The sequence below is a fragment of the Trachinotus anak genome, unplaced genomic scaffold, assembly GCF_046630095.1.
Source record: "Trachinotus anak isolate AG129_WGS33_773 ecotype Australia unplaced genomic scaffold, CSIRO_AGI_Tana_v1 ptg000005l, whole genome shotgun sequence".
NCBI classification, from domain to species: Eukaryota; Metazoa; Chordata; class Actinopteri; order Carangiformes; family Carangidae; genus Trachinotus; species Trachinotus anak.
This window is the reverse complement of record NW_027273856.1, coordinates 26,734,534-26,761,530: the sequence shown is the minus strand read 5'-3', so window position 1 is coordinate 26,761,530 and position 26,997 is coordinate 26,734,534. Positions and strand designations below refer to the sequence as shown.

At 41.0% G+C, this 26,997-nt stretch overlaps 1 protein-coding gene across 4 annotated transcripts in view; it reads right to left on the bottom strand.

Annotated features, from left to right (window-relative positions):
• Nucleotides 1-243: 243 nt before the first annotated feature.
• The window catches only part of fndc1 (fibronectin type III domain containing 1), a 36,919-nt gene continuing 10,165 nt past the window's right edge, over nt 244-26,997 (bottom strand). For 2 of the 4 annotated variants that reach the window (XM_071479405.1, XM_071479406.1), the window contains 19 exons: nt 22,885-23,136; nt 22,562-22,660; nt 22,192-22,309; nt 21,854-22,041; nt 21,130-21,237; nt 20,609-20,797; nt 17,861-20,521; nt 17,568-17,683; nt 16,831-16,942; nt 16,313-16,669; nt 15,275-15,349; nt 14,060-14,236; nt 10,313-10,549; nt 7,721-7,829; nt 4,300-4,379; nt 3,927-3,956; nt 2,728-2,889; nt 2,433-2,555; nt 244-1,055 (listed from right to left, as the gene is read on the bottom strand). In XM_071479405.1, coding sequence (XP_071335506.1) covers nt 940-1,055; nt 2,433-2,555; nt 2,728-2,889; nt 3,927-3,956; nt 4,300-4,379; nt 7,721-7,829; nt 10,313-10,549; nt 14,060-14,236; nt 15,275-15,349; nt 16,313-16,669; nt 16,831-16,942; nt 17,568-17,683; nt 17,861-20,521; nt 20,609-20,797; nt 21,130-21,237; nt 21,854-22,041; nt 22,192-22,309; nt 22,562-22,660; nt 22,885-23,136 — 5,309 coding nt within the window. In that variant the 3' untranslated portion in view covers nt 244-939. Of the gene's footprint in view, nt 1,056-2,432; nt 2,556-2,727; nt 2,890-3,926; nt 3,957-4,299; nt 4,380-7,720; nt 7,830-10,312; nt 10,550-14,059; nt 14,237-15,274; nt 15,350-16,312; nt 16,670-16,830; nt 16,943-17,567; nt 17,684-17,860; nt 20,522-20,608; nt 20,798-21,129; nt 21,238-21,853; nt 22,042-22,191; nt 22,310-22,561; nt 22,661-22,884; nt 23,137-26,997 lie in introns of those variants that run through there. The other 2 variants (XM_071479408.1, XM_071479407.1) reach the window with 2 other exon arrangements.

Below are 26,997 nucleotides of genomic sequence, written 5' to 3'. Positions count from 1 at the left end.
TCTGTATTTGCTGGCATGCCTGATGCCATGAACTGATACTTTCTGTTTTTCTGTCTACCTCTCACCTGCTTTTGTCCCCAATATGCTTCTTTTTGACATTTCATCAGATTTTAACAGTTTCTGTTCCAGCTGGCTCCGCTAAACTTTCTCTGTTACTCACATCTTCCATTAGGTCAATTAAATAGACCTGGATCACGTGTGGAAGCTTTTGCTAGAAAAGAATGTGGCAGCAGGAGAATATGATATGATTCATGTTTTTTGGATTGCTGTGGTTTTCATAGCACCTTTATTCAATCTCCCACAGTTCCTGAGCAAATATTTGGTCTTTTATTCTTTGTCCGTACACATACAAAACTTACACAGTAACTCTTAATGAATTCTGGTGAATACCAAAAGGGTGTTAAAAAACTGTATGATGATTTAAGAACACAAATAAACAAACAAAATTAGCTGTCAGAAGCCATTACATTATGAAATATGAATCTCACGACTGAAAATTAACAGACCTATACACACTCTAAGTGCCCATTCTTACAGTTTTCTTTGCAGCTTGTGCTTTGGTCCAATGTCACTGGTTTGACCATGTGTGTGCATTATTGATGAGATAAATAACACTGGGTAAGGACCTGTCATTGGGACAGTTTGGAATAGTACAAGGACACTTTTAGACAAGAGTTAAACTAAGCAAGAGCACACATGCTTCTTTTTCCCTCATATACAGACTGCTTTATATAAAAAGTGCATCATAATGATATACACTGAGTTGTTTAAAAGTATTATATTCTCTTTGTGTGAAGCTGTAATAAATTTGTAGTGGTGTCTTTTTCTTCTGGCAGGCAAAAGTCTGTGTTCAAGGGCAGGACCAGAGAAGGTGTGAGCCTGCAGTAGGATGCAGAACAGTTGCCCTTGGTAACAATGTCTCCTCCTCCTTCTCCTGTATTACCACTTCCCAGGGATGGGCACCCCACATTCATACCAACCCACGAACGGATGGGGTGTACGTCTGCCAATAACTCCAAATGTGACTGGCTCCTGTCTGTATGCACGATAAAATCCTGTAACAGAAACAAATAGCAAATGCAGTTTATAGCCATTAGAGAAGTATTTACATCGTGCAAGTTTTAAATGAATGTCCAGAAAACCTGCAAAAGAAAATTCAAGTTAATATGCATTTCCATTGACTACAGTTATGCGAATATTAGGAGTGGCTAAATCACTAGTCAGAAATAAATCATTGCAGAAGAAGAGGGCGCAACAGGATGCGTAACTAAAAGACCTCCTGTAACCTCAAACAAATGAAAACTAGGTGGGAAACGTGATAGAAATATGGTACTTATATTAGTTTCATGTATCAAATCAAGGATCATTATCATGTCCTCACTGAAACACACAGATCTGATTATTTCCGCTGCTACTATTTTTAGTGTTTCCAGTGGAGCAGACATGGAAGTCGCATGCCGCATGTATGAGATTTATTCACCATGTCTGTTTCCATTGCACTTTTATGGCATTTTGTTATTACTGATACACCGACTTTTCCACTTCAGGCAAGCGTACAAACATGTTTTTTTTTTTTTTTACAAAGATTCTGGCATTTCCACTCAAGTTTTTTTGTTTTATACAAGTTGAAATTGTGCATATGAACTGGTGAATGGAAATGCACCCATTCATAGAAATGCATTAGGACAAATTTATATAGTAAAAACCAAGCATATCTAGATATGTACAGTCACAATTTAACACTTGTTGGCAATGATTTGGTTATTTATGTTCCTGAATTTATGACACTTCTACTGTCTTTTGAATCAGTCCCACAAACGCTGTCCTGCTGCTGTAAAAAGTTGCTGGAGCACCACAAGTGTATTAATACAACACTGAAAACAGTCCCCAGTAAATGCAGTTCACTCCTGTTTGACATTTGATAAAAACTATAGTGCCCAGCTTTTTAAAGAAATTACTGAGCATTTCCCAAAAAAATAAATTAAGATTTAATTATGTATTTGTGATAACAGCAACAAGAAACAGTCCTCAAATATCACTGACTTTCAATAAGATAGCTTAGGAGGCTAACATAACTGCCAACTATCATTGGCAAGTTTGAAATATTCCCCTTACGTACTAATGTGACCTGAAAACAACAATTGCCAGGAAGTTACGGCATTAGTCTGGGAAGTTATGCTTTAATTAGAAAATTGGTCTGCACTAATGGAAAGCATGTGGGATTTAGAATAAAATATGCAAAACCCTGGTGGGTCCTTTAACACGTATTAATTCAAACATTATTCTGCAATTGTATTCTGCATAGATAAGATCGATGCAGCTGCTCCACCACAGAGCCAGAGAGCCAGATCATGGGGAAAATATGACAATAGGTGAGGTCTAAATATCACAGCCATGAATGTACCATGTGTGTGCAATCTGTTCTTGTTTACCTTGTGCTGAGGGCAGATTATTAGAGAGATAGGCCGGACCCGTCCTCCCATCCCTGTAGGAGTCCACAAACTGGCAATGGTCCTCTCCCTGTCCAAATGTATCTCCTATACTATAGAAAGGCTCTGTAGAGCGAAGATTAGGCAAAACAAAACAATGTTCAATTATTTAGTGTTGATTATCTCATTAAAAAAATCCAATGCTTGGTTGGAGGGGGACTGACAAACACATGTTGGCAGATGGCATTGGGAGTATTGATTTCTAATCATTAAACACAGCAGTCATGTGATACGTCACCTCTAAGACCATCTCCCATGAAGATCTTGTACCGCAGGGAGTTACACAGAACCACACCCACGAACTTCTTGTACCATGTCCGCTTCACATACTGGCTGCCCCTACAGCTGCTGTGGATGGGGTTATATTTGAAGGTGAAGGGGATCCAGATTGGTTCTCCACCTGAGGAGCAGGGAGGAACAGCGGTAAAATATGCACTGACTACATAGAGATGCCATGTGTACCTTTACATAGAGGAGGGTGAGAGGATAAAACTGTGGAACTCTTTAGATATGAAATGGTCTGTTCTGAAGGTAGATGGCGTGCGTTTCATACAAGCAGCCAGATTCAGTCTATATCTTGTAACCTTGATGTTATGATGATTTATGCTTCCACAGGTTAATAAACCACTGAATGTTGTAGGGCCAAAATACAGTTTTGATCTGCTGATACTTAATGACTCATCCAGACATCTCTGATCATCTGGGACGGGTCTGTTTACTGCTCCCAGCTTCAAAGCAAAGCATTCTGTGGGAGCATTCAGTTTGTGTGTCCCACACTGTTCTATTCTAAATACGTTTTTTTTAATTTTCTCTTTTATTTTACTCTTTTAAAATTCTATTTATGTGTCATCTGTGTTTATTTTATATCCCTTTGTCTTTTTAGTATATACAATATTACATTGAGCACTTTGAATTGCCTTTTTTAAATAACCTGCACCGTTTAGGGTGGATTCAGGGAAAGAAGTTCGTACAGTTCATTTACTTTGGTTTACTTTACTTTAGTCTTGTATGTGTTTGTATGCAGTTTGTGTGATTATGTGTTATGTAACGGTTTCTAAACTAGCACTTTGACCGTCATGCAACGCAGACTTTATTCCACAAGCTGACGTTTCGGCACAAGCCTGCCTTCTTCAGAGCTACACAAGGAACAACTTAAAACATATCTTTGGCATTTCTGTACTGCAATTTCTTACTGAAAGGTCAAAATATACACTGGATTGAATGTCGGCAATATACTGACATTAGCAGATGTATCATCTTGGCTGACTTATCGCTCAGACTGGTGGTGTCTAACTTATTCGGAGTGACATTCACACAGAATTAGATCCAGACAGTTGTTTGACGGCTCTCTCTTTAAAACTGCAGCACAGCTTCAGCAGGACATGGCTTGGCTTGTTGACCTTAAATTAGAGATGTGCAGTCGGTGTATAGACTTACCAGGTGGCCGTTCAATGAGAAGAGGATCGTCTGAAACAAAGAATGCAATCATTTCACCAGGGATGAAAAGCACACAGATAGCACAGTAAGTTAATGTATTCACCCGATTATGGGAACGAAAGAGCCATAATACACATAACAAATGTAGTGCACATCTGGGAGTCTGCTCCTACCTCAAGGATGTTTTTCTATGTGAGGATCTCTCATTGCAATAAAGTGAACATCACAGGGACATTTTTGTTTGCCCACTGCACAGACAGCACACACTTTTGTGTAGTAAAAAAAGAAAATGTAAAGCCAGTCTGACTGAGGCCTGAACTGTCAATGGGGTATCTCAAAAGTTTGTCTTTGCAGGTGCTGACAGGATACACACCTGATTCAGTGATATAGCTGAGTGTATCGCTGACTGGTCCCAAACCAAACACATTCTTGGCCTGCACTTTGAAGTAGTACCTGAAGGAAAACAAACCACAACATGAGGATTTCATGAGAGATTTACTAGTTGAAGTGTCATTCTGCCAGCTTTGTTGTGACTGGGTGGAGGTGAGGAAAATGTTAATGACCGTAGCAGATGACTGGGCATGCTTCAGTCAGGCTCATTTGAGAGTAGTCTGTTTTATATTCACATGAATCCTAAGTGAGCGCAGCACAATAAAATTTGGCTATTTGGCTCATGTTGAAGGGAGAAGGAGGGAAGGAGAGTGGAGGGAAGGGCTGTGAGGGGAAAAAGAGACATCTAGACAAGTGTAGATTAACAGATAGGAGGGTGAAAGACAGAAAGATGAAGGGATGTGGAAAAAGTAAAGCACAGGGACAGATGTACACTGATAGAGAATGGACAGATGAGCGAGATAGTCCTCAAAAGATAAATCTCTCACTGAGCGCTTTACTATATATTGCGCAGTGAACTCACATCGGTGGTGGAGGAATTATAAAATCCTATAAGATTAAAAACCAACACCAGCAGTGACAATGTCCAGGCTTTACAAACTTTTCCACTGAATACGTGTTTCTGTGTGTGTGTGTGTGTGTGTGTGTGTGTGTGTGTGTGTGTGTGTGTGTGTCCATTCATGCAGATTCGCGTGCGTATATGTTTTCTTTTATTCTGCAAGGTCACACACAGTAAATTCACGGTCTGTCGATTTCTAGCCAAGAACTTTCACCATGTACAGCCAGGAGGCCTGGATCAAATCACTGGTGTCACAGCCACGTGACAACAGTGACCAAAAAACATATATCACCAGAGGGAGAGACAGAGGAGAGGAGCGAGCATGGCAGCTGCAGAGAGATGATGTAATGAAAGTAATTGGAGGAGAAATTGGAGATGGTAGAAAAAAAAAGAAAATGTCAGAGCCAGAATATAAAAACAGTGAATAGACCCCAAAACATACATTGAGCCAAAGTAGCCTTTCAATACAGAGATCTCTCAGGTTCATTCAGAGATTGCTCTTGGTGCTTCTCATCAGATGAAAACATATGTGGCAACTGCACATACTGTGAGACACATTCAGCCTGGTTATATTACATGCTCCTCAGTTTACATGACAGCTCGGCCACAAAAGCTAATGAATGAGTAGAAGTCGATTATAAAGTGTTCAAAAGAAGTGGAAAAGCAAATAGGTTTCACAGCACATCTGTATACTACACTGTTATCTTGATTAATTATTTGATCTATAAAACACTGTTCCCTGGAGTCCAAGTTGATGTCATCAAGCTGGAACCTTCAAATGTGTCGTATTTGTGCTTGAAAAATGACCTTAACGATTCATCGATTATCAAAATAGCTGTAGATTAAACAATCACAGATATTTCCATAAGGTTAAAAAGTTTAAATCATCCAGTGGGATGGAAGAAGGCAATTTTCCCTGAATTCAGTTTTACTTGTTGGTTATCCAGTCGTGGGATGTGTCTATTTTTGACAGAAAATGTGATTTAGTAGAACATGCATGACATGCATACATATGTATGAGTCAAACTCAAAAGGAGCAAAACCTTTGAATCCAAGGAAATGTATCCACAATATGTAAATGTACATATGTGTGTGCTTAGTGCCATGGTAGCTCAGTATTTATGGCAACCAGAGAGTGCCTGAAGCATGGGAAATGCCAACACTATCCCATAAACCATCCCAAGATCAACGGTAACCACGGGAGACACACTATCATGAATACAAGCTGGTTGCCAGGGAGGGAAACCCTCTTCACAGCCTCTTGGAAAACTTTACTCATGCACGTAGCTCTGCTGTTTGTGTTCAGCAGCAGGTGTTTGGTTCTACAGCCAAAGATGAGACACCTATCATAACAGCTCAACAGATTCATGCTTCCACCAAGCGAGAGGTTACTTCTGCTCCTGATGAACTCACACATCTGAACTGAGTCTCGGTAAGTAAACCACCAAATAATGGTCAGAGTCTTTGCAAAAAAAACACCACATGAAAAGGTAGAAAAATATATGTTCAAATTGTTTTTCATCTCTTTTGGAGAACTTGTGCACAACCCTGATTGACTGTAGCACATAGCTACCTACAGTATGTGAGGTCCATTCACCTACAATATGAAAACCATATGTTCTTAAGGGCAACACATTTCACAGTTCCAGTGAGGACTTACATACAGTGACATAGAGCTTGCTTTATTTGGCTCTCTAAAGGTATATGCCCGTGCTTCATCACTTAGTTTTAGTGGATGACATATTACTGCTACTTTGTAAATCTTTCCAAATATTAAATTGTATTATCTATTATTTATCTTCTGAAGTATTGTTACTGACATCTTGCTATTTTCCTTTCTTGTACTGTCAACTTTGCTGCTGTGACACTGTAAATTTGCCCATTGTGGAACTAATTAAGGACTATCTTAATCTTAATCTTAATCTTAAAGTACAATTCAGATTATCTGACTTGCATCATTTAATGACTATTTATGATACATAAACACACACATATTGAGTATGAATTATCTTTAAACCTTTAAACAGAAACCCCTCGATGCACAGAGCTGAATGAAAAAGAAACTGGTTTCAATAACATCTCCCCTCCTCTCTAGGGTCCATGTGCTAAAAGCTGTTTCCATGCATTTATTTTGAAAAACATGGCCCATGTCTCAGGAGACATGGTTGTGAAACACGGTCTGATAACTGAAAAAGCCCGAAGTGACTGTATATGTGTTGTTCCACTGAATTTTCCAGCATCTCAACAGAGTTTTACAACATGTTGCATTTTGGTGCGAATTCAAATCTCTTTCTTACCTGCCTACATTTAGCCAAACTGATTTACTTCACTCTGGGGGCTTTCTGATCCCTCACACAACGATTATAGTATCAGTATCCATGTTCTGATTAGTGTCAGTCTGGTTTGATATCATAACTGGCAACGCATTCCCACATAAACATGGCATAACACCAGCAGACACATACTGTACACAGCATGAACTCACACACAAACGTGCGGACAAGATGTATATTCGGTCCATTATGTGATGATGGGATAATGGCGTAAACACTCCCTGGACAAAATAAACACTCCCAAGCTGCAGCCAAGCACCTGCACCCGAGGCAGCAACGTGATCAGAAACGTTACATGCAGGTCAGGGCAAAGGATCTTGCAACCAAGCAAATCTTTGTTTGTAAAATAAGGTTCTCGTTTTCTATGATTCCCATGTGTGAGATGATACTGTGAATCCCTGAACCTGTAAGCATCGTGCATCTGCACGCACTAGCTTCTCTCCAAGTGTGTGTGTTTGCTTGTATGCATACATGAGATATAAGCCCACACCAGGTGGTACAGTATGTGTTACCTAGAGTTGGGTTTGAGATTCTCCACAGGCAGGTGTGTCCCGTTGGAGAGTCTAGAGGACCATCTATTGTTGATGACATCATCATATGAAGCACTGTGAACCATGTAGCCTGCAGGGAACAACACAAAATAAAATAAAGGGAACAGCTCGTTAGCAACTAAAAAGCTGAATTAGAAATGAAGAGATTGTCTTAAGAATAAGCAAACCAAGACCCCAAGGTTCAACATTAAAAGAACATTTTTCTGAAACAAGCTTATTTCCTTTTTTTTTGTTGCAGAGATTCAATAGAGAAAATCAATACCACACTCATGTCTGTACAGTAAATATAAAACTCTAAATTTCAACAAGTAACACACTCTAGAATCTTGTTTATTTCCTTTGTAGAAAAACCAAAGACTAAAAACAACATGTGGTTTCATGGGTTATTTTTCTTGAACTATTTCTTGGCTGGGTACAGTAACTTCCTTGAGTCTCTGGTAGCTTTACTGTTAATGCCAAACTATTCCTTTAAAACAATGTACTTCTACAACCTGAAAAGGTTTTTTGCTTTGTCAGCCTTGAACTCATATGCCTTATGACAATTTGTAAAGTATTGAGATTTATTTTATGGTTTCAATCATTTTGTAGGTGGTCCCCCATACACATTGAACTCTGAGGAAAATGTGAGGTTCTGGCATTTTCTGTAGCTCATGCTGACTGTCCTCCTGTCTGTCAGTCCGTCTGTTTTCTTCTTCTCCTCAGTCACGCAGACTAATCCTCAGAATCCCGCGAGTAACCTGAGGTCATGCAGCCCATGATCATTCACTTTAAAACTTTAGAGGCCAGCACTGCTGCACATCAAACTATCAACTGTTTCTATTGGACTTTCGAGTTTGAGTTTCTATTTCTACTGGAGCCACACCAACACAGCTGGCTGCTGACAGGAGGGAAGGGAAATACTAGCTACTTTGTTTTTCTTCTTTTGGTTTTCATTCCTTCTCCATTTTACATTGTTAAACTGAGGTTTGATAGAGTAGTATTGACTTTGCCATTTGCATCTGTACTCTATCTTTGCCTATTTAAGGTAGAAATTCATTAAATTGCTTCCTAAGAACTTTGTCCTTTGAGCCAAGTGCAACACTTGTTTATCTTAAAACCTTTGAGCAAAAGGTCATCAATGCATTACAGTAAAAGGAACCAGAAGTTGGTTTCAGGTAAAAACTCTTGAAATCATTCACATGCCAACAGCTGTTTCCATCCATTTGTTTTGAAAGCCATGACCCATAACTCGTAAGACGTGGTTGTGCAAACACGCCCTAATAACTAAAACAGCGCCTCGTGATTGGATATGCATGTTCAAACTGTATCTGCATTTGTATGTGTGGCAGAAAATGTCTGTTTTATTTACAGTATATCTTAGCCAGATATGCTGGATCCTCTTTTACAGTTCTGCAATGTTCCTGCCTATTGGAAAATTCACACAAGCTATTTCCTATAAAACACACATCAGCATCACAACACTTAAAAGTAATGGAGTACATCATGATATGTAGGATAAAATACACAATGGGAGAAAATCGCGATCGGGTGCCAAAATGTCTGAACAAATTAAGTACATCATACGGAAAGTGTCATGATACTGTGTGAACAAAGAGGAAACACCTAGGAGAGCGGGCGGAAAGAAAGTGAGGAAGAAAACACCAGTGACAGTACAGGCCATCTATCTGTTTTACACATCAGAGTCCAGACCATCCCACAGCATGACCAGAAGCTTGTGTTTTCCTGCCAAAGAAAACACACTTCGTCTCTAGCTGGCCAGACTGCTACCCTGATAGTCCATCATGTCTCATGCTGTAGGCTGTTATCTTCAGTCTCCTCTGTGTCCCTTTTTTCCAAGTGTCACTTTCTAGGTCAGAGGAATTTTGGTTTTCCCTGTGTAGGAGCTGAGCAGCCCAATATTCCACGTGTACAACACTCTCTGCTTTTCCATGGTTTTATTAACAATTAACAAAACTGCTGGAGGGAGTTCTTAGTTAGGAGGGATTCTGGTAACATGTTAACAACATATCCTAAACCAGAGCAGCAAATTCTCATGTGAGAAGCTGGAACCAGATCATGTTTGGTGTTTCTCTTGAAAAATGATTTAAATGATTTTCAAGACAGTTACCAATTATCATTTTCTTGTCAATCGATGAATGGACAAACCGACCAGGTGATTAAAACCAGTAAAAACACTGAATGAAGCAATTTTATGTTAAAAATCAGTGATTCTCCAACACTGTTTGGTGGACTTTAACGTCTCTGGGCGTTAAAGTTTGCTCAGCTTGCTCAGACGACCAAATGAAACGGACTGATGCCGAGTAAAAACTGCTGAAAGCATAGGATGGTATAATGTAAGTACACAACTTAACAAAATATATGACATGGGTTGGGTCATTTGTAGACATTTAATTCGGAAAAGTTACATATCATATCTTTAATGGGGGAAACTAACTAAATTTCTTCTTGTTGGTATTTAAAATATTGGCCTAGTAAGTACACAAGTTAAAACAAACACAAAGGATCTATTTACTGAAGTTCAACTTCAGCATCTGGAAAAACTAAATTTCTTACCTGACACCATATCCCCTTTCAGTGGGCGGGCCCAATCAAGGATAATAAACGAATGGCAGCCCTCCATGGCGACCACGGTGAGGTTGTGCGGCTTGTTTTTGGGAGGCTGTTTCTGACTGGCTGCAACAGTGTCCTTCTTCATAAGGTCTTCCAGGACGTCAACCTGTAGGTACTCTAGAGCCTCTGTCAAGGAGCAAGGAGCCCCCGGGTCCTTCTGGATGTAGTTCACATAGGGAGCTGATGGCAGGAAAAAGTGATAGTTAGTGACAGTAATTTACTCATTTTAACTACATAACTACATACATGCCTATTAGCATTAATTCAAATATTTGTCTCACATTATTTATAAAGTCATTGATCTTAATGGTACAAACCTTGACAGAATTCAAACGATTTTTCAGATCATACAATTTTAAATTATATATATCTCAGGTTATTCCTGTGTCCCCTCTATTCCCCTCTGTCCTTTTAAAAAAAATTGTTTTCAGCGACACTGGAAATACCAGCTGGACCTACAGCTGTGAATACTTCAGATATCCCACAATTCCTAGACTGGCTGGGATTTGGAGGGAACCAGAGGAGCCTGGAGTCACTCCCATCTCCCCAGATGACTGGCCCTCTGTGCAGGCCAAGAGTCTAACACGTGTCACTATCTACACATCAACACACAGTCTGTGAGGCTGTGTGGCTTTCGGCTGCTACAAGCTCCTATTGTATGTGTAAACTCAGTCATATGACTTACATATTACGCATTCATACTGAAAATACATGATCTGTCGTCACGGTGTGCAGATTTATGTGTCTGTCTATACACAGGGTGCTTGTAAGGCTGAATTTCTGCACCGCATCCACATGAATCTGTGCAGGCTGATGCAGGGAAAAGATCCAGATCCAGATGTTTTGCTTTGTTCATGTGTTCATTTTGAAATGCTGAAAGAACCTCCCTACTGGGACACACTGTCTACTTCTGCTTGTTGAAAAACCAAACCCAAAATATGGATTTAAAACTGGTACATATGAGCCTGACGTGGATCAAATGTGACTTGGAAGCAGCATCAGGACAGTTCACATAATGTCATCCTTAATATCTGTCTAGTAAGGCATAAATTAGCATTTTAATACTCCAAACATCCTGGTACTCATTTTCTTCTCCAATGTGGCAAACTCCATCCATCTGGAGCTTACTGTAAAGAAGATTCACACAACTGTTAAGAATTAATAGCTGATACATTTTGTACTGCCTTGGGCTAGATTCATTCAAACCAAACCAAATCTGAATAGATAAAGGGACAAAGATGAGATCTCTGTCAGACAGTGCATGCAAAGAGGTCAGTGGACTGGCAGGCCACTGAAGTGGACCTAAAATATATTAAACTAATAAATAGGAAAGAGGATGTCTTCACGTGGAGCCAACAGTCTCTTCTCTCTGTGCTGAGGTCAGCCTCCATAACTTTTATGATTTCCACTGCTTTTCTGCTCTCGTCTGTTTTTCTCTCAGAACTTGGGAGAGTAATCGCTTTCAGATGGCTCTATGAGAGGTGCGTGATCATAAGCAAGCCGTTGTTTATCAAGATAGATGGTGTCCAGAGTAAGCCATGTTATTGTTCCACTGTTGCTTCTGGAGCAGATCCTACTGATAGTTCTGACACCGCACTGATGAAGACATGGCTGTAAATCTTCACTTTCAAAAAGGTTTCTAGCAAAGATCAATATAAATGACAATGACAACTTGCATTTAATCTGTCAATAAGTGACAGTGGAGCCATTACTCAAGGTTTTATCCATATCTGTAGACTGGCAACAGGCATACATTGAAACTAATGGCACTCAGGGATCATTCACATCCAGAATGATTACTCATGATTCTGAAGGGCCAGAATCTGTCAGTTTACTTGCCATGAGGAGAACTATACAGCCCGTGAAAACAATTGTACAACGTCTTCTGTGGCTCTGTAGGAACTTTATCAACTGAGAAAACTCATGGGACATCTGTTATACCTTAGCTTGAGTATACGGTTTGTAATGGGGGGGATCTAATCAAAAATTTTATTGATTTGCATTATGGGAAGTGTAGGCTCAGGTGCTTTTGAAGCTTGCCAAGGGACAAAAAGTCAGACAATCATCACAAGACAACACTAAATCAAGCCTTTAATACAAATTCATGAAAGTCTACTAACTTCAGCTGTTACTAGGCTATGGTTTCTCCACTACTGCTGATGGACTGTCCCGTACTTGCTGTGAGTACTAAAATGTCTATGCTCTGACTATGTTAACAATACAAGCATCCAAAACTTAAAGCACTTATCATGTTCTGTAAATGCACGAGCAACAATTTATTACTACTGCTACTATTTAAAGGGCTGAAACATGACAGAAAGCACAGTCATTAAACAAAGTAATATCAAAAGGTCCTCTGACTTTAGTAGTTTTTAAGAAGGTTGGAGTCATGTGGATTTTGTTTTTTTTTTCTGTCAAGAGAATATTTCGGGCTGTTTGTGCAACCAGATGACGGGATAAAGAATGAGAGGCCAAAGTAAGCACACAGGAACAGTAAAAAGAAAGCAGGGGGCCAAAGTTTACTAGGATCAAGTCTGGAGACCTTTAACAATGTGTCCTTAGTGAACTTTGTTATTATGAGCCAATTAAGGGTATATGGAACCAATTTGAATGAATCAGTAGTCCTAAATTGTATTTATTGCCATTTCTTACAATGTGATATATGAATATTCATATATAGTATAGCCATATATGTAAACATAGTGGTCTAAAATCATTAGTTAAATGCTCTGGTGTTTGACCCTTGAGCACTTGCATGAGCTCCATACTGCAGCAGACATTTTGATGTGGATGAGGGGGAAAAACGACTTACAGTGAAGGAAAATGTTTGCAGAGTTTTCTTTTTTTTCCTTGGCCGATTGTTTCTGCAAAGTCTGACGGGGTCATATATTTATGAGGTATTGCTGAGAGAGCCAAGATAGAGGTCCAAATTTATTACTACAAAGCAGAACTCCCATCAGTCTATCATGATTTACAGCACCAAGAGACCATCACACATACTCATGAACGAGGACACAGAAATATATATGATACTCAGAAGCCAAGTCTGCATGGTCAATCATGCTCCTTTACTTTCTTAGCTGAAGACATATTCTATTTATCTTGTCGTCAGGTAAAGATAACATGTGTTATTTTTGTTTGTCTCTGTGACGTCTGCAGTAGAGTAATCTTGCAGAAACTAATAAAAACACATACTCTTTTGCTTCTTGGGAGAAACTACATTATTAGGTGAAGGATGTTTTTTCCTGTGTCAGGTGATAACATAACTTATTGTCTGTCTGAAGGGGTTAAATTCCTTTTGAAAAGAGATCCATTATGCAGCATGGGAATGTGATGTTAAAGCTAAAATCTGAGTTTATTGCTAAACCTTAACTCTGGAAGAGAAATCAATAGAAATGTGTCTCTTACTCCTTGGAAGAAGCTAAAAGGATGGTTTTTGATACATTGTGTGAAAGCATCACTTACTGTCTATCTGTCAGATGAAGTTTTCCTTTTAAAGACAGATCCGTCATGTATAATGGGAATGTGATATTAAATCTGAGGCTGTAGCTGCACAGGAAACAAGGCTAAACTCTGGAAGAGATTACATTAAGATGTACACCAAGTAGAGGCAGAGGAAAGGGCTTTTGTGCAGGAGTAAAGACACAGGAGCTCTCTCTGACAAACACACTTATTTCTATCATTGAGTACCTGTGAATCGCTTCTTCCCACTGAGGTCAAACTCAGATGAAGGGCCTCGGTTGAGGGGTTTGGTGTGTGGCTGCGGAGCTGCGATCTCTGTGGTGGTTGCAGTTGTTGTTGTGGTGGTGGTGGTGGTGGAGGTGGTGGTGGTGGGAGGTGGCAGGGTGGTCCGGACAAAAAGCTCATCTAGCAACAACACGTGTCAGTGAACTTTTGATTAAAAATAGATTTATGTTATTCACATGCTAACTCAATAACATACTGCAGTGGTTTCATTAATCCTTTGTAATTGTCACCATGATATGTGCAGTAAGAGTGTTAAAGAGATTTAGTTAATTATGGGCAGATATGTGAGCTCACTCTGAAAACACCCAACACCCAGAGCTGTATTCTTATGTAATGTTTTGCTACCCATATTTTCCATGTGAGGAGTGGTGGGGGCTGGGCTTAAAGACAACGGCCGTTTCAGTCTCTGAGGCTGACATATGTGAAAGGAGTCAGTGGGTGAAATTCAATTAGTTCCTTCCTCTTTCATCACTGTTTTTTCCCAGTGCTGCCCCAGTGGAGCTTGGCATTACATCATGGTCAACACACTTGCAATCAGCTTTGAGCCATGGCAAAGAAATGCTAAGAAAATATTGAAACACTCAGTGTGTAATAATATATATATATATATATATATATATATATATATATATATATATATATATATAATGCTGATCACATGCTACAGATTCATTCAGACATCCAAGTGTTTATAGTGAAATTACAAGGTGCAAATGCTAACAACCAATTTTTCCATACAGCTAGTATTTGGCTAAAACCAGGGTTCATCTATTACATTACAAAGCAACGTTAAGAACAGCAAATACATTACATTAAATCATAAGCCAGGGCATTCTCTTTTGATTAGTAATGCAGTCCACATGCAGCATGGGTCCAGTTTTTTGTGATTAAAAACAGCCCAGAATGGAAAATATCCAAAATCCCAGCAATGAACCAAGACCAAGCCAAACAAACGTATGAGAAGAAGAAACAAAGCGAAGACCACAGGCAAGGCAAAGAGGAAGAGACAGAAAGAGCTAGCAAACAGATCTGCTGAAAGATAAACAGAGAATGACCAAACAGTGTGGTAAATGGTCAACAATCAATAAGCATACAGTGCAGTTTAGTCCATCCAGCTCAGTGGCGGTAGGTCGGTCCGAAGCCAAACTCAGCCAATACCTTTCTTAAGAGCTAAAGCATCAGGCACCATGGTCACTGTAACCATGTGGTCCATTTCCATTCCTGAGGATTCCTCTGTCAGAGAAGTAGAACAAGCTGTAGCATCAATCTCACATGGCTATGTACACATTTCTGAACTGGCATACACACTTGCACACCCACCCATCCATATCCACAAACCAATTTGAGGACACAGGAACAAGCATTAATACACGTTTTGACTCTAAAGCAATCCTGGCTAGATTTCAGTCAATGTAAGTGTGTAATGTGTGAGTGAAAATCCACAGTCTCTGTTTTTTCTATCATAGACTTTACAAGGAAAACATCTTTCTAGCTTGAGGTTATACATGCTGCTGCTACACTAATAATAGGTGCTGGATGGTACAGAGCTACCACAGTGGGGGGAAGAATCAAGTATCTTGTCTCTGTAAAGTATCTTGTCTCACTGAAAAAAGTTTACTCATTTTATCTTGTGTACTCTGTCATCATGTCAAGACAATTTTGCCATTTCATTTAGAGGGAAATTAGATGTTTTTGGTGGGACCTGACACTGGTTGTTCTGTGACAGCTCATACTGCTTTTCAACCAGCAGTGTTCTGACCACAGTCGGGGCCCAGATGTGGAGACTTACATGTGGGTCATGTAGTCTCTCTCTCTCTCTCTCTCTCTCTCTCTCTCACACACACACACACACATACACACACAGAGTGAGAGAGAGAGCGAGAGACCAGATCACACAGTTACACACACAAACAGTTATAGAGTTATAGGACTCTGTGGGTACAGACAGGAAATACTCATGGCCTTGGCCTAGATGGATATGACAAACAATACAAGTGAGAGATTTAGTGAAGTCATACCTATTTATATTCTGGCTCAAAAACGCTTCCCTAAGCTTGACATCAGTTCTGTGGAAAAGCTATTTAGAATGCAATATTGGAAGTAGGGGAATTGCAGTATTTATCACAAATCTGTATTTAGAAGTAATCTTTATGATGCTAGCTGCAATGTGTTGTGAATTTCAAAATAAAGACTCACCTTCTGGATAACAGTCCAATATTCCTTCTGGATCCAGAACTGGATACCCATATTCATCTGTTTTGGAGAAGGTTCCAGGCGGGCAGGTTGGGAATGGAAGTGCAGTGGTAGTCTCCTCTGTGGGCCATTCGGTGGTGGTGGGTTCAGGTGTGGTAGTTGGAGCCAAGGTGGTGGTGGTGGTGGTGGTGGTGGTTGTGGTGGTTGTGGAAGTCCTGAGGTGAGGCAGGTCCAAGCCGAGAACAGGTTTCCCTCCAACCATGAGGACCTTGTCTTTGGGGTTGACAACAGGCCGGCTATCTCTGCCGTGGCCGAACAAAGCAATACCTTCCTGGCTTACCAGAGGACTGCCCATGTGGTCTGGTGGGTGGTGGATGGGTGAAGTGAGGAGGGGGGAAACATAATATTCATGACCACGTCTTTAACAGCAAGCTAATAATGAGAATGTGAGAAGTTTTTCAATTGTTCAGTCTTTATACAGTATGTTTAAATGTAATGTAAGATTGACTGCAGTGTATCACCAAAAATTGTGCGTCCATCCTCGCCAAGCACCACTCTCTTGGGTTTGCCATTGGAGTCCTGGAGAACTTGTCCATCCCTGTTCATGAGAACCCCCTGCTCTAAGTCTACCACCTAGATAGACAGAAAGATTTACCAAATCTATACAATAAGCTATAAAAAGAAAATGTGAACCACTGCCTCATCCTGAATGCAAGATTTTGTGAAGTCATTTATTAACTCAACAACTTTAATGATCTGTGGACATTTTGCAACAATGGATCAAAGTTAAATGAGAAAATTGATACCACTCTCATGCCTGGCTCTGTCCAAAGGTAAAAAAACAACAACAAAAAAAAAACACTGCCTACTAGCACCTGTAAAGATTGCTAACTAACATGCTATATGCTATGCATGCTATTTGTTTAATCAGTAAAAGCAAACAAAGCTTAAAAACAACACCTTTTGGTTTTATTGGGTGTGTTATGCACCAGATTATTTCTTGGACAAGCACAATAAATTCCTGGAGTATTGTCATCACTGTGAGGTTGCCAGTCTTCCAGAAGAGACAACCTTTAAACAGAGCCAAGCTAGCTGTTTCAAGTCTTTAATAAGCTATGCTACCACCTTCTCCAGACTTCACATTTACCATATGGATCTCATCTAACTCTCTGCAAGAATGTTTAACTATTCCTTAAATGTGGTACTTTACAGTACTATGGTATTTCATGCTAGGGTTAGGGTTAGGTAACATAATTACCCATTTGGTTCCATCAGGTCCAGTGATAAACCGTTGACCAACGGCCTTACTGGTTCCATGAGAGGAGGAGGAATCTTTATCTTCCGATGCTGTCAGATTGGGTCGTCCATTTTTACCTAAGCAATTGAAGGATTAAATCAAAGTATGGTACAGAATCAGTGAGAATCAGAGTTATTTGATCCATTAGTCATCATTTAATCAGCTTCTTTGCTCATGCATGCCCTTGCATCTTCAGAGTAATACAGTAGCTGGCAGCTACTCTCAAAGCCATGCACTTCAACAAGTGTATTTACCATTTCCATTGGCAGGTTTGGGTGCTCCTCCATTGGTTGGTTTCCCTCTGGAGATAGGATACCGAGGCCTTCCCCCCTGTCCCCTGTCTCTAGATGAAGATGATGAAGATGATGAAGATGACGATGTGGACTGGGAGTTTCCTCCAATCATTCCCCCTGCCTTTGTCACAGTAGTGCCAGTGCCAGCTTCATGATCTGAAGTCAACACTGGCTGGGGTGAATTTGATGAAGAAGAGGAATCAGATGATGACGTAGATGATCCAGATGTTGAAGTACCCAGCCTTGAATTCTGTGCTGGTTGTGGTCTGATGGGAAGCCTGGACCCACCAAAGTGCCTGCTAGCCAACAGAGGAGAGCGTACCCTCCCATTCACCCCTACACCAGGACGACGGTGAGTTGGTGTGAGTCCAAAGGATGTGCCAGTCCTGGTCCTAGAAGAAGTTTCCCTTGTATCCACACTCTCGTTGTCTTCTGAGTTTTTGTGGGGGTCAGCTGATGTTACTGCAGGATTCTTTTGAGCGACTGTGGCGTCTGAAACTTTATCATTTTCTTCACTAATTTCTCTTCTCCCCTCATCAACATTGTCCTTATCATGACTGTTATTTTTGTCATTAGATGTTCCTCTATTGATGGGCTCACTTGAGTCTCTGTGTCCACCTGAGGACTGATGGGAATTTGAAAAAGTGGATGCAGAAGAGGAAGCTGAAGAAGAAGAAGAGGAGGATGAGGTAGTTGGGTTTCTAGTGTCAATGGATGCGGTATTTTTATCGGTCAAAGAAGGCTTAACCGAGCCCACCCCAACCCCATTCTTTAGTGAATCATGAGTGGAAGGAGTCTTCAGATCTTCACTGGTCTCCTGTATCGAGGACACTCCAGCAGCGCCTGTGGCCCCTGAGACCCTAGTGGGTGTCCCCCTCATGATGGGTCTGCCAGCCCCTACAGAGGAAGAAGTCCTGGTCAAGGGAGTCCTGCCATCCTGTCTGGAAGATGACACCCTTGTACCTGAATTGAATCTACCTGGATAACGACTAGCTAGCCATGGGAATCTCTCTGCAAATGAGGAGCTGATTCTGGTACGAGAACTCACAGGATTTTCATTAGTCCTCTCCTCCCTTCCCTCCTCCTCTGCAGGTTGTGTTTTAGAGCTTGAAGTAGGCACCTCAACCTTGGTTACGTCTGTATCTGTGTTTTCATTGTTATTGGCATGACTTCCCTCCCTGTATGTTGTGTCTCGCTCAGGTGATGTGTGTGAACTCTGTGAATTGTGTGCGTTGTCAGAAGTTGCAGAGCTGTGAGATCCTCTGTGTGATGTTGACTGAGAAGAGCCTGACCCTGCAATGGATGGATGTTCTGAGCTGCTTTTTGAAGTGGATGGATTAGTGCTTGAGCTGTGTGTATCTGATGTTGTAGAGCCATGTGACCTGAACTGTGACCTGGTCTGTGATTTGTCGAAATTATATGCATCAGATGTTGCTTGGCTGTTGGAAGCACTTTCTGAAGTAGACTTTGATGTTGGATTGAAAGTATGTGATGTCTCATGGTTTTGAGTCCTGTCTGGGACAGTGGATTGTGATGTTGCTGAAGTGCGTGTGTTTGATGTTGCTTGGTTTGGAGTTCTGCTTGGTAAATTTGACTGTGAGGTGACAGCAGGTTTGTGACCGTTCAGCATTCGGGTTGAATTCCCTCTAACCAAAATTCCAGGATATCTTCGGCTGTAACCATATCGAGAACCATTACCAGATCCACTGGTGCGCCCTCCTGAAGCTGAACCTCTACCAACAGGTGAAGCCCCTGACTGTTGTGAATTGGTCTCTTTTACAACTGGAGTGGAAGATTTGCTGTTTGTTATGCTGGCTTTATCGTAGGTGTCTTTGTTTTCTGGGTATGTAGAAGGTACATTGTCCTTTCTACTGACTGCTGACTCTTGAATATGTGACGAAGATGATGACGAGGTTAAAGATGGTGAGGATGAGGAGGATGAAGAGGAGGTAGAGGGAAAAGAAGATGAGGAGGAATCAGAGGAGGAGGAGGAGGTTGATGAAGTGTCAGAAGATGAGGAGGAGGATGCAGAGGAAGATGAAGATGATGAAGTAGATGAGGATGAGGAAGCAGCCTTGGATCCTGGTTTTTGATGGACCCTGATCTTAATGGGCCTTCTGGCTGGTGGATTTGGATTAGCAGAAGCCTGTTTAGTTGGTGAGGGTGTCAGAACTTTGAGGCTGGGGGCCACAGTAGTCTGGGGCTCTTCATCATATTCCTCTTCATCCTCAGATTCAGGGGAAACATCATTGTCTGGCTCTTTTGTCTCCGGTACATCCTCCATGGTTGTTGTTTCCTCTGTTGGAGTTGGTGTTGTGGGTATTTGCTCTTTGTCTTCGTCTTCATCTTCTCTATCTTGAGTTCTTCCTCTGGATGAACCCCTGTTTACTGTGTTCCGGACTGAGCCCCTTACAGAGGAGAAGATGCTGTGATAGGAGCGTGTCTGGGAAAGTGGACGTACACGCCTGTTGACAGGTGCAGCAGGGCGTGGCTGAGGGGGTGTGTCTGGCTCCTCGGTTGACAAGGGGTCAGATTCATCATGGTCAGTATCCTGTTTGGAAGGAGAGTGGCTGGTCCTGCGGTTGTCCTTGGTTTTTGAGAACGATGAGGCAGTGCTGCTGGCTGGCAATGGGCAAAAATTGTCATCGATTTAGGATGAAACAAATTTTTAAGTACCCGTGCTTGAAAATGCAGAATAAAAATACTTACATCCTGGCATGGCAACACTGAAGGCTTTGCTCTGTGGTCCCTGTCCTCTCCTGTTGGTGGCTTTAATCTTGAAGATGTACCGGTCTCCTGGTGTAAGGCCATCTATGGTGGCTGTGGTGGTACTGCTACGGTATGTCACACTTTTCATTCCAAATGGCTTCATAGCAGGAGCATAAGACAGGATGTACTCTGTTTGGAAGTAGATCATGAACAATTGTAGTGAAGAGATGTTGTTAGTTCGTTCAGGAGAAAATGGTACTTGCAAAACTGAATTTAAAAGTGCAAAGAAGACATTTTTGCCATTTTTCAACAAGCCCACATAGCAAGATAAATATCTGTCTCTACAACATTCAACATTTGGGAGGAGAATACTAATATAGGGGGCGCTATCACAGCAGACAAATAAGTGAAAATTAAATGTCCAAATAAGTCCACAAGTCAAAGACTAAGGATATACATTTACTGATTTCTTAGCAGAACTACATTTATTTTCAATTTGACCTCAACCCTTCAGGTCTGACCTCTTATCCTCCCATTGGGTTCCTCAGGTGGATCCCATGTTGCTATGACAGCAGTTCCTTTCCCTCGCAGTGGCTTGACCTCGAAATTCTCTGGTGGTCCAGATGGTGCTGGTAAGTGAGGAGAACACAAGTGAATGGAAAGACATCAGTTAAAGGAGGAGCAGCTGGGCAGAAACCAGAAGCAGCACCGAGGGAGCAGGGTGAGGAAATTGCTGCTTAAAGTATGTAAAAACAGCAAGAATGTTTGTGCCAGGAGGCTTGAGCTGAGGAAAACACTGCTGCCATACATTGTCAGGGAACCTCCCCTTGAGATTATGTATGGAAATGCAGAAGGAGATCTGAGCTGTGAGCCAGGCAGTAAATGCTGACGTTCCAATGAACTGCAGCTCTGGAGCTGCTATGACATTGTACAAAAGCTGCAATCGTGACAGACCGGCAGCCAAAACTAGAATCAAATATCAAATGACAGTAATAGGGAGTGAATGTGATGAAGTGTTGTATGAGGAAATAAGTAGAAAAAAGCTAACAGACTGTGTTATGCAAGAATGAATTCTTCTCTGCAAGAATAATTGCTCTTTTCATACTCAAGCTAAGAAAAATGCAGGGCTTTGGCTTCTTAAAGCGACTTCTCTAAAAAGTAGATCACTTTCCACCTCTATCCCTCAACTGCATCACAACCTACAAAATGATTTTCTATAAGAAATTCTCAAGTGGCAATACATACCTGATTCAGGGGTCCTCTGAAAGACAGAGACACTCCACTTGCCATGATTTTCTCCCTGGGAGATTCTGACAGAGAACTCATACATGCCGTCAGCAGACAGGGTGTCAATCATCATTCTCCTCTGGGTGCTGTCCTTGTACTCCCAGCGTGCTGACTCACCCTTCTCCCTGTACCTAACTGTGTAGGATCTGAGTTAAGAGAGAATGAGAATGTTTCATTTCATTGTGAAGGGTTAGGATTCTCTCTTACGTAGTCTCTCACTGTCTTAAATTGTCTTTCTTTCTCTCTCTGTCTCGTTAACAGACACATGCACCAACACACACTTTAACAGATCCCACCTTAATGTCCCAGGAGTGACTTTCCCCATCTCCACTAGAGGGTCAACCCAGGAGATGAGGACAGACTGAGGAGACATGACCCTGACGCTGATGTCCCGAGCCTCGTACTCTGGTGGCTCTGGTCAACACACACATAGACAAACACACACAAAGACAGAGACAAAAAATGTCTAACAATGTAGTCTTAAAATGAAACTAATATTAAAATCACTGCTAAAATCACTGAATTTAGGGATTTGTTTAGTTTTGGCTCCATGATCCCCAAACATTCATGGACTTTCACTGAGCCTTCATGGATAATGATGAGCAATGTGCTATTTACAGTATAAAGAAAGACAAAAGTAGTCATTCAGCATAAACCTGCAAGTACCTGGTGTGGTTGTTTTGGTTGTGACTGCTCTGTTGGCGGGTGCGCTCTGGCCCAGGGCTTTCTGTGCCTGCAGTGACACCACATGAACGGACTCAGATGCTATGAATAAAAAGGGATACCAGGCACGGGCAGGGTTTACACTATGGACACTAAAGATAGTACAAACAAAATGTATATATTTAGCTCAATTTTCATTTAAGCAAAAATCAGAGTAGGATCTGCAAAATGTAGCTTGAAGACTTCTCAACATTGTATTTTACTTGGACCTAAGGCTTTGTCTTTTTAATCTGTAGACTAAGAGTGTAAGATGTGAGTCCTCTTACTTAGTTTGGCTGTGTTTCGGTTCCTCTGGTCTGACTGAGGCTTGATGTGGTGCTGACGTCTCCTTTCTAGCAGGGGGGTTCCTGCCAAAGGTCTTTCAGGCTGCCTGGGACCTGAGGAGGATTGAGGCGCCCTCCTGTGTGTCCGGGTATTAGAGATGCCCGATGGATGAGCTGTTCTGTCGACTCTAGTGGCCCGCTGCACAGAGGGCTGATTTCTGGCCGCAGTTTGTGAAGGCCTGACTGGACCTGTTGCTGGATGATAACAGAGAAGAAAAAGTCAGAGTGCAGTGGAGTTCATCTTACCTTCATGACACATAGTTCATCCATTATCTGTGCTCTGTGCTGAATTTGCCTTTGGGGCCTAGTTGAAACTCTAAACCTCCATGGAAAATGATTGAATATAATTGCTTTGCCCAAGACACATCATCTCAGTGATAAACATTGTTACATGCCAGTTTCATCCAACAGCGAATGTAAACAGGTCCATTTGTCAAAAAAGGAACATCATCGAACCGCACTGTGTTCCCTGTCATCCGATCCAACTCCTGGTGTCCTGCTTCCTGCTTTTGCTTTAATCCCACCCTAGTGGTGACTCCATCTTGGACAATGTCTCAGACATTGACTCAGACTGCCAGACCCCCCCCCCCCCCCCCCCTTATCTGGCTGCAGTGCTGAGTGACAGTGCATGGTAATATAACAAAAAACTCCTCTGTTACTCCCTCTCCCACTCTTTTGCCCTCTTTCCTTCCTCTCTTCCCTCTGTCCCTCAGTTATTTGTTTCCCATAATTACTGTCAGATGAAAAAGATCTGCCCTGTGTCCCATCAGGATACTAACCCAGCTGCATGCACAGCTGAGTACTGACAACTCAGCTGATGTAACAAAGTGGATCTGACAAAATTCAGAGTGGTTCTAAGGTCAAAACAACATTGTGGTGTAGGGTTTCCCCCTCCAACAGGTAGGGTAGGCAAGGGGGAGAGGGAGATTTTCAGTCCTGATAGGCTTCCACCATGACACCGTGGTGGAAAACAAAGATAAGGCAAAAAGGATATGAAGGGAGTGTGAAAACACATTAGAAGAGCTCCTGGGAAGACAGAGGTAGTTTGTTTCAATAAGACTTGGAGCACTCTATTTGTGTCTTTTTGTCTCTGTGCCTCTATCCTCCTCTCTGTCCTGCTGAGTGAATTTCTTTTCCTTTGGATATAGAGAGCATTGCCTTTTTATTTGGTAATGTCCCTTAACTTAGTAAGTAGACAGACAGAGTACTGCCAAAATGAAAAATAAATTAAGACTGGAGTCAGTTTACTGTGATTTGGTCTATTTGATTCAAATTTACGGGTAAATAAACTTGTTTATCTTGTTTGCCCTACCCCCTAGATTATTGATTTTTATTAATTCTAACATTGCCTGAACATTAACTTGCAGAAACCTAAAAAGTAAATCTTTAAATAAACCATGTTTATTATATGTTACACACAATAGTAACATGAACTCTATTCTATATTATTTATTCATTTATTTAACAGTGTTCTTAATTATAGTCTTTGTATACATTTTGGTAATTGCTGGACAAAACACTGTTAACCATAAAAATCGTATGGCAGTGGGCCAGCGAGGTGACTCTTTGCCATCTCATCCCTGGATTCATACCTGTTTGACTGTTTCTCCTTGTACTACCTCTAACTTAAAACAGAAATAGCTCCATTTGGTTTTAATCAGCAGTCTTCTCCTTTTCTGTATTTTCTTCTTCTTCCTCTCTTTCTCTCTGGAAAACTGTCACAGTGCATAGTTTGGCCCAGGTCATCATGCCGCGGACCACTAAACCATTTGACTCCACAATCCTCTCATTGCCAGATCCTTTCTGTCTTTTCCTGGAAGCTCAATGGTCCGAGGTGCTATGAGGCTGGCCTCCAGACAGACAGACATACCACTGCTACGGCAGAGACCACCTCAGTGTATTCAGACTGTGATGCCGAAGAATGTCACTGTTGTCTTCTTACTCTCTCCTCAAACCGAGCTGAAGAAAGCCAGGCTTTTATCCTCTTTGACGTTTTACCACCTTCACAAGCAAATCTAAACTTTGCAAACATAATTTAGTAAAATTTGGGTTTCACGGTGGAGCACATTGCTCAGTTTAGCAACAGTTTCATTTAACAGCTAAACAAACAATTCTCAGTGGCAGAGATTTCCTGGAGGCAGAAATAATGAAATAATCTGGCAGAGACTATATCTTACTAATGGCAGAGAAACAACTCGAGTCAAAATATGAACTCAAGTAGCAATATCTTTGTCATCCATTAGGTTACCAGACTACTGGTTAGCGTAGTATAATGACAACTTAAAATGTTTAATTGGCAAATCAGCTGGTCTTCAGAAAGCATTTGAGATCTTGGCAGTAGGTATGTTGACTTTGTAACAGTTGTTAACGTTTGGCATTTTTGCTTGATAAATCAGTATAATTGATTAATTTTCAAAATTATTGTGTGCTCTTCATTTATACAAACAATTCTCAGTGGCAGAGCTTTCCTGGAGGCGGACATGATCACTTTAGCCTCAACTGAGAGAGTCAAAGTGAGCATCAGCTGGAAAACTAATGAATCCAGATGAAGAAGAAACAGCAACAATCAAAAGATGAAAATAACCCTATATAACATCAATGCCAACGCCTTCATTCATCCATTAGCTTACCAGGCTCGCTTAACTTGAAATGTAAAGAGGGCTAATTAGCCTGAACTTAAACATTGGCTGTTGTTTGTCGGTTATTAGCAGGGTTGCTAGCTTTATAACAACTGAAATTTTTTGCTTGATAAATGCTATGACTGTGTGTTAAAACTGTTAAGTGCTGTTGTGTATTATTGTTCATTTATAACCAAGTTTAAGTTAATAACTTAAATGATAAGCTTACGGTAATTAGCCCAGTGTTAGCCCCAGTAACTAGATAACTTTATATGGCTAACATAAGATAATATTTTTTAAGTTGGTAGAAAGTGAGCTAACAATGCTTTATAACATTTGCCACGTGTTCTTTTACCCCTTTATTTTTCCTTGGACTTTGGTCTAACATTACTCAGCCATGCAGAAACACAGTGGTTGTTTGTCTTCATTCACTGAAGTTTAACTCAACAAACATGATTAGTTGTGTCTCCAGAGCAGCTCTGCCTCAAACAAATAAAACTGAAACTCCAGAGCAGCGTGGTGATTCAGTGGTTAGCACTGTCGCCTCACAGAGAGAAGGTCCTGGATTCAATTGCTGGTCCTAATCCTTTCAGTGTGGAATTTGATTGGATTTTCTCCATGTTCCCTGCCACAGTACAAAGACAAGCCAAATCAAGTGGTTTGGTCAGGCTAAACTGTCCACAGTAACAGTACAAGTGTGCACGTCTCTATTTGTGTTAGCCCTGTGATAGACTGGTGTGTGTTTACATGACATGTGCTTAAATGTCCAAATGCTCCATGACTGCACAGAAATAAGGACATAATGACTATATAATTTACTAGTTGTCTGGTGTGCTTGACCTTAAGAGGACCATATGAGAAAACATCTAATAAAAGAGCATAGATAAAGGTTAGATAAATATTAGGGATGCACAATGATCGATTATTTTCAGTATTGATTCATTTACTGATTATTTGTTTCTATTAATCAATTAATGATTCAGTCTATAAATGTCCCAAAAGAACCATAACAAGTTCAGAGCCCAAAGTGACATATCTTTAAACGGCTTGTTTTGTCCATCACTAAAAGCAGACAAGCTAATCCTTGAGGACCATGAGGGGACTGGAGTCCACCACAGTTGACATTGGGCGGGAGGTGGTACACCCAGGACAGCTCACCAGCCAGTCAGAGGGCTGACATGTAGGGACACCTATGGGCTACTTAAAGTCACCACTTAACCTAACCTGCACAGACTGTTGGAGGAACCGGAGTACCTGTAGGAAACTCACCCAGGCACAGGGAGAACACGTAAATTCGTTCTCCTGCTGTGAGGCAACAGTGAAAACCATCCAACAAGTTGAAACCCAAAAATATTAAATCTAATGTATCAGTGATAATAAAACAAAAATCTAAGTATCTGCATATTTGAGAACTTGAAAGCAACATATGTTTAACATT